Source organism: Apteryx mantelli, chromosome 3 (genome assembly GCF_036417845.1).
Source record: "Apteryx mantelli isolate bAptMan1 chromosome 3, bAptMan1.hap1, whole genome shotgun sequence".
NCBI classification, from domain to species: domain Eukaryota; kingdom Metazoa; phylum Chordata; class Aves; order Apterygiformes; family Apterygidae; genus Apteryx; species Apteryx mantelli.
Genome location: NC_089980.1, coordinates 63,304,155 through 63,317,414, shown reverse-complemented (window position 1 = coordinate 63,317,414; position 13,260 = coordinate 63,304,155). Strand labels below are relative to the sequence as shown.

Below are 13,260 nucleotides of genomic sequence, written 5' to 3'. Positions count from 1 at the left end.
GCCCCTATGAGATGGAGTAGGCCGAGCTTCACCTTCTTCCTCTGTGTGATTGAGGTCAGGGCCTTGAGCTATACCCCAGATCAGCGTGCTAGCTTCCAGGCTATTGGCTACAGCAATGTGGGCAAGTTCCCCTCTGTTTCTCTTTGTTTTTAACCAAAAATCCCTTTCTTGTCAAGCCTGGCACATATTTTACACACAAATATTGTTTATGGTGAATCAACTCTTACCAGCAAAGCTATTTAATTGAACCACGCTCTGATAGCTCTATCCTTGATGTCTTCAAACACCTGAGGTCAAACAAGAAAAGATAAATAGAAAGTGAACTAACTAATGAAATAGGAACAATGTGCAGTAAAGCGTGGTGCTACAACAAGGAAAGTAACTGAAACCTTGGAAAGTCCCGTTTTTAAAATCTCAGCCAATCCCCTTCATTCAGCGTTAGAGCTGATAAACTTCTCTTTGCCTAAAGCCACATTTATTTTAAACTGAATACTTTCCATATGGCTTTCTGGCTGGGTTGGTTCCTTTTGTATTCTTTGTCCCCTATAACTCTTTATTGTAATTCCAGTTGGAAAGCTGCGACTTTGGTAAAGCAGAGCTGATCTACTGCAGCTTCGCTTCCTACCACGCCGAGCACACGGGCTCCTCAGTATTCGGTTACATTACAGAGCCACTGAGAGAGAAAACCTGAGCGGTGCGCTCTCGCTGCAAACCAGGCAAACGGCATGCACTAGGGGGAGCGTGGCTAGCAGTGGAGGGAAGTTGTTATTCCCCTCTGCCCAGGGCTGGGGGCTGCGCCTGGGGTACTGGGCCACCTTCTCAGCTGGGACCCCAGTTCAAGAGGGATCGAGGATCTGGAGGGGGTGGGGGGGTCCAGCGAAGCCTACAGAGATGGTGGCTGCCAGGAGCACATGGCCCATGAGGAGAGGCTGAGAGAGCTGGACTTGTGCAGCCTGGCAGAGGAGGGTAAGGGAAGGTCCTGTAACAGCCTACAGCTACTTGAAGAGGTGTTACAACAGGGTCAACTCTTCTTGGTGGTGGCAGGTAGTGCAACAAGGAGGAATGGCCACATGTTGCAGTTTGTGAGGTTTGGGCTGGCCATAAAGGAAACTTTCACCCTCGGAGGCTGGTGCAGCACTGGAGCAGGTCCACAGAGAGTCTGCATGATCTCCAGCAATGGAGGTTTTGAAGAATCAGCTTGGCAAAGCCAGAGCTGGCCTCACTGTGTGTTGGTGGTAGTCCTTCTTTGAGCAGGAGGTTGGACAAGAGACCTCTGGGGGTCTTCCAGCTTGAATTTTGTCATCTTTCTAGTTCCCCATGGTGAAACTGTAAATGGAGGCTGGATACCTACATGATCAGTAACTAATTTTGAAACCTGTATTAAGCAGCTGCTCAGGAGAGCAAGAAAAAGAAGCTGTGTGAGAGCAGGTGTTTTTTTTAAATAAAGGTTGACTGCATGATTGAGAATTTTCCTTGAAAAGTGGGAAGAGAGCCTCATAAAAGCAACTCTATTTATTGTATATCAAAAGGTATTTTATTGTTTATAAAACATCCAGATGTTTTACATCCAGATGTTTTTGCATCTGTAAACCTGGCTTAACTGGCTGATTAATCAGGGTTAATAGATGCTTTGTTTTGCTGGAGTAACAGGGAGCAGCCAGAAGAGAGAAGCTGCTGAAGTCCACACATTTAAAATGATGATCTGTCTCTCTGTAGGCAAAATAAAAAGACGAGGCTTGCCCCCCCCCAAGCTGCTGCCTTGTGTTTCAGTAGAAAAGCGGAGTTTCCTGGGAGGGTACTGTTTCTCTGCCTATGTTATATGTCCTATCAGCACTGAAACTCAACTTTTTTCATCAGATTCTCAAGGGGAGTTCTACAAACATCTTTGAGAGTCACTGTAGTCCCTTCCAAAGGATAATTTAATAGAAGAAGATTTATTGGGAGGGTGCAAGAAGATGCAACCCTGTCAGCAGATCAAGACCCAGGGCTTGTGAAGAACAGCTTGGTTAAGGAAGAAGATGTCATTAAGCAGAAATATTAGAAGATGACCTGCTTTCAGCATGCATAAGGACATGCAGACATAAATATGAACTTAAAGTCAAGTACATGTTTAAGTGCTGTCCTGAATAAATATGAGCTCCTGAACTGGTGCTGAAAAGAGGATCTCACTCTACTCTGGCTAGTTTGGTGCAAAGGGCCTGTCAGAGACATTTACCATAGCTAGATCACTGCAACAGTTTCTTTCATTGTCAAGGTCCCTGTGGCTGGCAGGTGTTTCTGTCTGAGACTCTCATTATTCTCTTGAGCATAAACATTGCTGTAGTTGCAATAACCAGCCTAGGCAGTGAGCGAGAGGGTTTCAGCACAGTGTGTAAGTTCTGTGCTGGCAGCCCATGCAACCTTGCATCTGAGGAATGGCATTGCTCGAAGAGAATGAGGGAGTCCTGCCTTTGAGTGCAAAGTGTGAAAATAACGGAGGCAAGAAATTGCTTCTTCACCATGACCCTTCTTACTGACTTTGTGGCTGGTCAGTGCTTGCTGACTGGCACTTTTCAACTTATCATTTGTAATAGGGATCTGGGAGATTTCAGTCATAGCTGGTGCAATGAGTGCCCTTCTTCCTCCTGTTTCTGCCTGGTCCACTTGCAACCTGTGCATTAGCATGATGCAGTTCATACACAGTGGAGAGCAGCACAAAAACTGGAAAAGCTGTTCAGAGCAAGCAAATTAGTTGCTTGAATAATCCTTGCATCAGTCTCGCTTCTTAAAAGAGAGATGCTAATTTGCCAGCAAATGTAAAAACAAATGACTTGTGTAAGGTACTGGATGCTCAAGGGGTTATATAACAGGAGCTTGTGATTCTGAGCTTTAAAAGTCAAGAGTTGAAGCATGTGCAGAACAGACCTGGTAAACATGAGGCTGTCAGTGAGCAGAACCATTAGTGATGGGTTTAAGAGAAGAGAACCTGCTTTTAATGTAGATGGCTTTCTAAATGAAAGTTTAAAAATAGTGGAATGGTTCTGTGCTTCATTTTACAGTGACCTTTAGCACTTGCCAAAAAAGCAATGTACTGGTATGCCTGAACTATGGAAAGGGGATTAAGAGAAAGGGAAAAGATGAAACAGGAAAGCTGCAAGACATCCACAGTTTCTGGCAGGCATCCTTGTATTATGGTATGTTTTCACTTTGGGTGTCTTGCACCAGTCTGTCTGAAGTGTCTGGGAAAAGACGTTACTGAGCATTGTATATCCACTTGGAATTGTATATCCACTTGTTATTGGAGTTGGGGTTTATAGCAAAATTAAAAAGCTATAAAATTATGCTTTTTGTTCTTATTTTGTAGATGAGCTTGCAACAGACTTATAGGGACTGCCATACATGCCACATGCTTCATAGTAATCATGATGGGCTTTGTGTGTTTGTTTGCTTTTTTTTTTGAAGAGAAGGACATGCCAAACAGACCTCTGAGAGTGCGTGCCCAGTCCCCGGATGGCAGGTTATCATTTCGGTGGAAGCCACCTTATGGAGCAGGCTTCAGGGGTCCACGCAGCAGATCCCAAGGTTACCTCCGTGGGTATGGAGAAAGCAGCCGAAGGATGAGCTATGCTCCACTGCTGCAAGAGCGACAAAACCAGGAAGCGAAAAAGCTAGGTAAGCCAAATTTCCCAGATACCATGTAGTTCAGCTGATGCCAGGCTACCCTTGCTCATCAGCCCATCAATTCATTCTGTATCTTTTGTTTCATGTACAGTATCTCACAAGGATGCTCTCCAGGCTAAAGCACATCTCTAATCCCCTGCTGCTGCTTGGTGATCATAGATCACACGTTATTGTAGCCATCAAAATTACTTGTATAAATGAAGATGCTTGCTTTCATTCCATAGCGTAATATGTTCTTAATGGAAAAATATGATGATCAGGGTAGAAAGTGTAGCAGAACTTGATTCTGCATTAAAGAGAGACCATGTTCATGTTATTCATATTAATAGAAAGGAGATGGCCAGAGAAAAAGAGGTATAGATCAGATTCTTCTGGCACTCAGTGGGGTCACTCTTATATGCATTGCTTCTTGTTCTGTTCTTACACTCTATGTTCCTAAGTTGTTTCAGGCCAGAGAAAAAAGCATTAATGTAATTGAATGTATCTACCTTTGCCAGTAAAACTGTTTTGTGGAGTCTGTGCTTGAGCGTTGCATTCATGTGTCCATGTTCTCTAATTCCTTTCTGAGGTCCAGGTTACTAAGAGCTCCTGAGTTAGTCAGGTTGGCTTTTTCTATGTTTCCTGTCCTTCTGCCATGCTGTGATGATTTGCACTTGTGCCCTAGATGTCATTTATTTAAAGAATTTCCCAGCTAACTGCAACAGTTTTGTCTCCCTAGAGGCTGAGCATTTCCCTCCGCGCTGTTTGTGTCATCCCCACGTGTCACTGGCTGCCCTGTCTCTTTCTGACTACCTAAATTCCTTTAGCCTGCTCTGGGCGATAGGTGTGCACTCACAAGTGTTATTTTGATCTTCTTCCTAGAAGCTTCAACTTCTTTTTGCTGTTTGGATGCATTTGCTTGAGGTTAAGCCTATTTCCCTCAAAATCTCTCATACAAACTGGAAGCCTATCTCACAGATGGTCTGCTCTTAGATTACAAAATTGATAATGATTCCAAAATTACACGTGGCTGCCAGAATTCCTGGCTTTGAAATGTAAATATCTATTTCCTCTTCTGCTCTCTGGGTTTTGTATAAAAAGAAAATCTTTATCTCAGTTTGCCCAAAAAGAGAGAGAACTCCTTAGTCACCTTTATCAGTTATTCCAGGGTTTCAGACCATTTCCTAACACAAATCTCTTACTCATTTCTCACTCCTTTTCTAGTATTCCTTCACTTTTTCATCTTTCTGTGCCACGACCATCTCTGGAAGTAGGCTCACTGCAGCCGCCTTCCACATCTGTGCAGATTTTGTGTTGGAAATCCAGTACCCCCTGTGGTCTGAGACTCTCCATGGTGGCCTTGTTTCTGTTTTCTGTTTCTTTTCCTGTTGCTTGCACTCTGAGTTTCTTCAGGCAACGGCTGTCCCCAGGTGCTATGTACTGAGTGTTGGATAGTAGCTATAAAGGGAGTCTGCGGGCATAAAACTAAATGGGCCTGGTGTGGTACAGACACAGAGATGCTGCTGTCATGTTACCATGTGCAGGGGGACAGACTCCAAGGTGTCCTGCTCAGCTGCTGCCTCCCACTGCCTCCTCCTCTGCTCCCAAAGGGGCCAGCCTGACCCTTCTGTGGAGGCAGCTGGGTTGAGACATGTATATGTGCAAGAAACTCCCCCATACATTTTTTGCTCAGCGTGTGCTACTGCTGTGCAGAGTTGGAGTGCCTGCCCAGGGATCAGTGAAGTCAATGGAAAACTTGTCAGTGACTTAGTGAGAGTTCAGTAAGATACTTGATGAGAAATACTATGTAATATGGTTTTAAGCATCTACTTCTGGTTTTCATTGCTTTTATACTACTTTTTTCAAGAGGGAGAACAAGTGGTTTTTAAATAATGAAGAAATTATCATGAGAGAAACTCAAACCTAGATGATGGACCCCTGTAATGTTTTTTCTTGTTAATAATTTGCTTTTCTGCTTCTAAAATATGAGGTTTATTATTCTTGCTGCATGCAAATTCAGATCTCTTAGATAGATATCATGAATTTAAATAATTTACCTTTCAGGGGAGCTTCTCCTTTTGTATCTCAGAAAGGAATAAAGCAGGCTTTTGCCTGAAAAAAATGTAAATTTTTTGCTATGAAAAAGATTACAGGAAAGCCTGGTTCTTTTTTTCTCACATGTACAGCCTCTGAATCGGTTCATGTGGTTTCACTGCCATCAAGGAACTCCCAAGGACGGAGTCAACCTGTATATAGGTCATCTTTAACTAAAAGGAAGGCCACAGGTATGTTTCTTTCACATCTGCCATCAAGTCCTGGGTCCATTTGAATGAAAAGAGCTAGCTTTGTGATTTTAGATAAGTTCTCTGGGGCAAAACCTGCTAGTTATTTCTCTGTGGGCCACAGAGCCTGCTGGATGTCTCTGATTGCTGCTCTAACTCAAGCAGGACTTAATAAAATTACACAACTCTGCAGCATGGTTGGTTGTTGTATTTTGTTGGGGGGTTCTGTTTTTTTTATCTCCTCCTCTTGGCAAACTTGCAGTGACCACAGGAGAAGAGTTAGTCAGGATCAACGCCAGGGTCTCCAGAACCGGGTGCCTCATTGTCAAGTCTCTGCCCCATCTTCTGGGGGGGTTGATCTGCAGGTGGCTAAGCCTGGACAGCAAAAGTTGTCACTTGCTTTGGAAACAAAGTACTGCATACTGTAGCTGAGGTCAAGAAATATCAGTGAGGCTCAGTCATCTCCCTGCCTGGGCCACTTTCTCACCCTGTCACATTACAACAAGATCATTACAGGGGTTACAGAGTGTTTCAGATATTTTGACACAGATGGAAAATACCCGTGTTGGAACTGTCAGTCATATTTTCATTTGGTATAACCAAACTTAGAAATACCATGGAAAAAATACATAGAGAAAAAGCAAACAAGTGCTAGCTTGATACCAATGACGTGTGCTGTGAGAGCATGCTGTGGACTATGAAAGGGAAAGCACAAGCTCTGTATCTTGAAATTTTATTTGAGCTGAAACTAGAGAAAAGTCCATACCTTGTACCTCCTTCAGTCCAAGTCATAGAGATTTCTGCTTTGAATCAGAAGGAAATGTTTTCCCTTATCCCCAAGCCTAGAGAAAACAGTAGAGCAACTGTGTGACAAATACTAAACCCTGCAGTTTATGTAGTCCTTCTCCAGTACATAAAGTGACAGTGTCCTAGTGCTGCATACTCTAGAGTTTACTGATCCCTTTCCTGAGGCATCATCATTTTTCTAATATTATTCTTCTGTAAGATTTGGACTGGGACATTGCACCTTGTGTAATCTGTGCCTTTAGATATTTGGGAATAGTCACTGTCACATTAATAAGAACAGTAGTAAATTTCCTTCAAAGGGTAGTCCCTAGAGCAGACTGGAAAAACTTTGATGAACAGATAGAAAATGGACTTTCATCAAAATCAAAATACTTCAGAAAATCAAATTAGTTTAACTTCAGTTTAAAGTTTTGTAAAAACGTTTGCCAAAACTATTCTGATAATATCAAAATGGCCCCACTTCAATGATTACATTTTTTTCCTTTTAGAGCTTTTTTATTTTTTTGTTTGCCCTGTATACCATAAAAACTTAAAAGCTGAATTCAAACAACACATTCGAAGTGCTCAGAAATGTAAAATGTACAGGAATTCTCTCTTGTGAAGAATTTTTGACAGTTTCTAGTCTTACTGCCCTTCAAAATGAAGCCAAATTAAAAAATTTCCAAATTTTTCATGAAGCAAAATATCTGCCCTCCAGGCAGCTCTAGTAGTGGGTTTGCCAGAGAGGAGGAATGTGAGTATGTTAATAAAATATTTGCTATAAGTAACAGTTTTGGAATTGATAGAATATTTAAGGACTGTAAAATACATTAGTACTCTGGTCTTATAAGCAGAAACCCAACAGAAGAAATGATGTTGCCATGGGGCACTATCTGTAATCAGCGTACTTGGTTTTCCACTACTGTCATCTTTGTTATACATCTGTGCTGTGCACCTTTTATAACATCAGTGGAAGACAGTTACTGTTTTACTGAGATCTCACAAGAACAATGTTCTTGTTATTGACTTGCTATTTTACTTTGCCATTTCAGAGGAGGAAGAGGTGGAGGTGGCACAAGACATAAGTGTTCGAGTTATGTCCTCTCAGTCTGTGCTCGTCGCTTGGACAGACCCACTGTATGAAAAACAGAAGAGGGTTGCAGCAAATAGGTAATTAGCCCTGTGCTTTTTTTTCTTGCCCTTGTGGCCAAGAAGGCTGATAGTATCCTGGGTTGCATTAGGAAGATTGTTGCTAGCAGGTCGAGGGAGATGATCCTCCCCCTCTACTCAGCCCTGGTGAGGCCACATCTGGAGTACTGTGCCCAGTTCTGGGCTCCCCGGTACAAGAGAGACATGGAGCTATTGGAGCGAGTCCAGCAAAGAGCTACTAAGATGCTGAAGGGACTGGAGCATCTCTCATGTGAGGAAAGGCTGTGAGAGCTGGGACTGTTCAACTGTTCAGCATGGAGAAGAGAAGATTGAGGGGGGATCTTATCCATGTGTATAAGTGTCTGAAGGGAGGGTGTAAAGAGGATGGGGCCAGACTCTTTTCAGTGATGCCCAGCGATAGGGCACCACTGAGCTATGGGCACAAACTGAAACACAGGAAGTTCTGTATGAACATGAGAAAAAACTTCTTTACTGTGAGGGTGCCTGAGTCCTGGAACAGGTTGCCCAGAGAGGTTGTGGAGTCTCCATGCCTGGAGATATTCCAAAGTCATCTGGACGCAATCCTGTGCAACGTGCTCTAGTTGACCCTGCTTGAGCAGGGGTTTGGACTAGATGATCTCCAGAGGTGCCTTCCAACCTCAACCATTCTGTGATTCTGTGATTCTGTGATTCTGTGAATACATACTAAAGGTGAACTGCTTCAAACTGACTACTGATAGGTTTGTATTTATTTAATAATAGTTCATTATGGGAATAATTTAGCTGAGGCATAATAAAAGATAGGAATTTGCATATTCCTTCCTATAAGAGTGGCTGGTGTTAGATGCTTCCAAGAGGCTGTTAGAAACCTGATGTGGGTAAGTGTGGGGCCGTTTACCCTCCTCACCCCACTGGACCTCACCCTGGTCTCCGGTATTTAGAGGTCTGTATAAATGCTGGACCGTAGTCTTTTAGATCCCTTCCAAAATGTTGTCAGCACCAACCAGGGATATTTTTGTTATTCACATGACTGGTACATGGTTGTGACCACATTGCACTCTGGGAAGTTCAAATCCCCATTTGTGTGTGGGGAACGAAGGGGCAGGGGACAGGGCATAGGCAGAGGCAGAAAGGCAGAGGCGAGGCTTTGGATTAGATTGTCAGGGCAGACCGCAGCTGTGAGACAGTGGCGTGGAGCCTTCCGGGACACCCCGGCTTGGTTCAGAGGGAACTGCGGCTTCCCCTGAAAGAAGGGATGTTTTCAGTAAGAAGCTGGAAAGAGCACTCGGTCCCATGGGACGAATGTAGTCAGACTCTATTAGAAGAATGCACAAATGCTCGCTTAAAAGATGCAGGCGCTTGGTGGTGGTAGTATTCCATTGCTTGCATTTGGGTAATTTCCAGACCCCCCAGGAAGCATCTGGGACTGCTGTGCACTGCTCATGTACTATGCAGTGAAAAGATAACCTTTCTCTGAAAGGCTGGAGGTCTGTGTATACAAGGGGGACTAAATACACAGCAGGCTAGGTTACCTCTGCAGAGGTTAACAGTCTTGGATGGGAACTGGGCAGAAATGTGTTGCCTGCAGTCCCAGCTCCCTGGGAGGACTATATCTCATAGGGCTAGCTGCAGAGGGGCGCTTGCTGGTTGCTCTATCCTGTGGACAGCTGTCACTGGGGTGGTTCTCTTCTACCCCCGTGGTGTTACAGAGACATCCAGCATAGCGTTCCTGCCAAGGAGAGCAGGACAAATAGTGCCTGCCCTTCCCAAGAGTGAATTCTTACATGGCCACTGCCAGTTTGGGCAGCTTTTTTTTGTATTTCTGTTTTTGTTTTTAAAGACCAGTTATTAGGGCAAAGTAAGTACCATAGGCTTCACTTGTCACTGTTCACTGTTCCCTCTGCAGCAGGTTAGCCAAGGCAAAAACAACCTGTCTGATTCTACTAATGTTATTTCTTTTATGGTGTGACTTTTTATCTCCTGTGTTTCTAATCCCAGGCAATATAATGTTCGTTATCGGGAAAAGGGGGAATCAGCAAGGTGGGATTACAAGCGGGTGTCTCACCGGCGGGCGCTGGTGGAGAATCTGATGCCAGATAACATGTACGAATTTGCCGTCCAAATCTTGGAGGGAGAAAAGGAAGGCAAATGGAGTGCGTCTGTTTACCAGCGGACCCCAGAAGCAGGTATGTATTAAAAAGATCTTTGGTGTGATACAAGTTTTGAGGATTTAAGCTGCAAAGTAGGGCTGGCTTGAGGCATAGCCAGGATAAGCAGAAAAACAAAAACAGCCTCAGTGCTGCTGCCTGTTTCCCTATAGCAGGCCCTGGTGAGCACATCCAGGGCTGCTATTGCGGCAGGGTTAGAGCAGGTGAGAGATCGGTATCGGTTTTTCTGGGGCTAAATTCTGGTAATTTCTAAATTCTGCCTCTACTACTGAGAAGACTCAAGTTTTGGTACAGCGAAGTGGTCCATAACAATCAAATTACAGCAGCTTTCCACTCAGCTAAGCCACAGTAGCAGTCTTGTGCAGACAGCTTGTCCCCAAAAGTGTGGAGTAAAATTTTACAGTGGGGACCTTGTATCTAATATAGGCACACATGCACCTGAGCCGTTTGTATACTTCAGTTTTTATCTTTGAAATGGTCATATAGAAAGTTCTGCAATGAGAAGAAGGAGCAAGAAGTATATGCCATGTGAGTAAGCTTTTCTTAGTTGCCTCTTCTGCCTGTGGCTGTTTCACAGCTCCTGCCAGCGCTCCTGAAAATTTGGATGTTTGGCCATTAAAAGGCAAACCCACTTCTGTCGCGGCATCCTGGGATGCTCTTCCAGAGAGTGAAGGAAAAGTCAAAGGTAAGTTGTCACCATCGGTTTTTAACCCCCGCAGGAAGCTGTTCTTCTTGAATCCAGACTGTCACTGCAGGAAGCTGGAACGAGCAGGGGTTTGTCCACACATCATCGCCAGCTATGCCACGACTTTGTTAAAGACTTACACCGGAGCAAGATGTTTCTTGTTTCCAGCCCAGCCTCAGCTTCTCCCCTGTGCTGTTGGGAAGCTGCCACCTTGTGCCCAGGATGCCACAAGGCTTCCTGGGTTATCACAGATGCGTCCTTACCCTCTCCTTCTGTTAATAAGCAGGTTGAAGTGGAACTCCAGAAGGAAGTTTCCCAAAGGATTTATGAAAGTTAGGCAAAGAAATAAGTTAGGAAAAGTTGGGTAGCTGCCAAGAAAGTGAATGGGTTTATGTTTTGTTATATTTCTAATTTATCATGGAATGAAAGCCTCTTCTTAAGAAACAAACACTAGTAGCGATTTCAACACTTTTCACATATAAGCCCCATGTACTGTAGTGTTGCCATATATGGCCATTCTGCTAATTTGTCAGTGGCAGATTACTTGCATATGATTTAGAAAAATCTTCCATGATTTTTTTTTACCTTTTTCCCTCCAAAAATGAATAGGCAGGTTATTTGGTTCCTCCCATTCTCCTGCGATTGATAGGACTGTGTTCTTGGGTCACACAAATTTCTGGAGGTGCCTCATCAGCGCTGTAGGATCTCAGGATTTAAAAAAACATTGGTGTGAAGAAGGAAGTGTACTGTGTCAGCAGAAAATACCTGCTTTATGTATTTGTCAGGGCAGTGATGAAATTTTTTCCTCTTTGAAGTCAGTAGGAGTTTTGCCAGTTGCTTCAACGGAGCTGCAATTGGGTCCAAGAATTATTATTTCTTAAAGTAGGGTCATTCAGGGACATTATCTGAAATTTAAAATCTGCTCCTAATTTTGAGCAATCTGTAACCCTTTGTCCATATTTGTCTGTTGTTTTTTAGATGATTTGTCTAGAGCAATCATTTTAAAGAGACTTGCTATTCAAAGGTTGAACACTTATATATGTCTAATATATTGTTATGAGGTTTTTTGAGAATGAAGTGTAACAGGAGAGGTCTTATTTTTAAATGAAATAAACGGTGTGAATGATATTTATACTGGCTAAATGAAACTACTGAATTAGCACTTCATAGTCAGTGTTGATAGCACATGGCAATCAGAAATCTTTCTGGTTTTGTCCATTTGTTTTTCAAACCTGCCCTTAAGTTGCCCTCTGGTAGCCATTTGAAAGCTACCAGAAGTAACGCCAGGGCCTGTGCAAATAATAATTACTCCAGTGTACCCATCATATATCATCCTGAATAGCCATTATATCTTAAAACAAAAACACAAAACAGAAAACAAAACTCAGCATGCCTTCTAATACTTTGATTTTTCTTTTTACTGATCAGTAAATGCATTTGCATGTGAAAAAATTGATGATTCTTCATCTTGGTTTTGATGACTTACACTTGGCTTATTTCTTAATGCTAATGAATACAGGCTCGTTTTCGGAAGAAGAAAAATTTTCCTGTTTTAATGTTGTTATTATATTCTAGAATTTTCTTTGTTCGGAGAGAGGAAAGTGGCAGCCCTTGGAATTTATTTTCAAAATCCTGTTTGTGGCTGATGTCAGTGCCTCTTACAGAGGATTCAAAAGAAAAGGAAGCCTGCACGTCACTAAAATCTTACCTACACTCTAAGATACATCCCTTTGAGAGTGTAATGGGAAAACTCCTCTTCATGCTTACAATTATTTTGATAAAGGTGAAATTTCCCTCAATATAGAAAGCTATTTTGATGCATAGGTACCTCTGTAATCCTAAATTGAAATGTGAGAGCAGGGTGAGCATCTTAAGTAGCAACAAGGCCTTGCCTTGCTCTCTGTGCAATGGTGCATGCTCTTGATATAGTTAATAAGCACGGTTTATCTGACAGTGAAGATTTTAATTTTGTTGGACAGATGTGTTATTGTTACCATTTGGTAATATGCAGTGCCATTATTTCCTGGTGGAAGTACTTTTTAGGGAAAAACCTCAAATCATCAAGGCATGAATTTTACCTACTGGTCTGCAGTTTACAATTAAAATCCAGTGCAGAAACCCCTGTAAGCAAAGGCTAAGCTGGAAACATTTATATTTGACTGCAGTGGTATTGTTCATATGTGTAAAGTAAATGCTTTGGTGTTTTCATGGGGGTGTTCTTCAGGCTCCAGCACTGCTTGGGAGTGAGTATATGGACCATTAATGCTGGTAGAGTCTTCCTAGAGTGGACTGACAGAGCTGCTTTTGCGTGACTGGAGTCTTAAAATGCAGTGTAATTAGAACTGTGTCAAGGCTTTGTTGAAAATGCCACCTGATTTTAATACTGATGTCTTGAAAGTTAATTGTGTGAATATGCCATTAGATCTTCTTCCAAATAGTTTCTGTGGGAAAGAAAGATTTTTAATATTCTTGTTTGCTGTGGACATAGTTACAGTCAGTAACACAATTATGCATTATCCATCTTTGGAGCAAGTGATGTTTTGGAAGAATA

At 42.7% G+C, this 13,260-nt stretch overlaps 1 protein-coding gene across 1 annotated transcript in view; it reads left to right on the top strand.

Moving 5' to 3' along the window:
- Positions 1 to 13,260, top strand: part of FNDC1 (fibronectin type III domain containing 1) — an 87,885-nt gene that overhangs the window by 30,933 nt on the left and 43,692 nt on the right. Inside the window, exons 2-6 of the mRNA XM_067293528.1 lie at positions 3,442 to 3,651; positions 5,826 to 5,924; positions 7,760 to 7,877; positions 9,855 to 10,042; positions 10,602 to 10,709. Of these exons, the coding sequence (XP_067149629.1) occupies positions 3,450 to 3,651; positions 5,826 to 5,924; positions 7,760 to 7,877; positions 9,855 to 10,042; positions 10,602 to 10,709 (715 nt within the window). The 5' untranslated portion in view covers positions 3,442 to 3,449. The remainder of the gene's footprint in view (positions 1 to 3,441; positions 3,652 to 5,825; positions 5,925 to 7,759; positions 7,878 to 9,854; positions 10,043 to 10,601; positions 10,710 to 13,260) is intronic.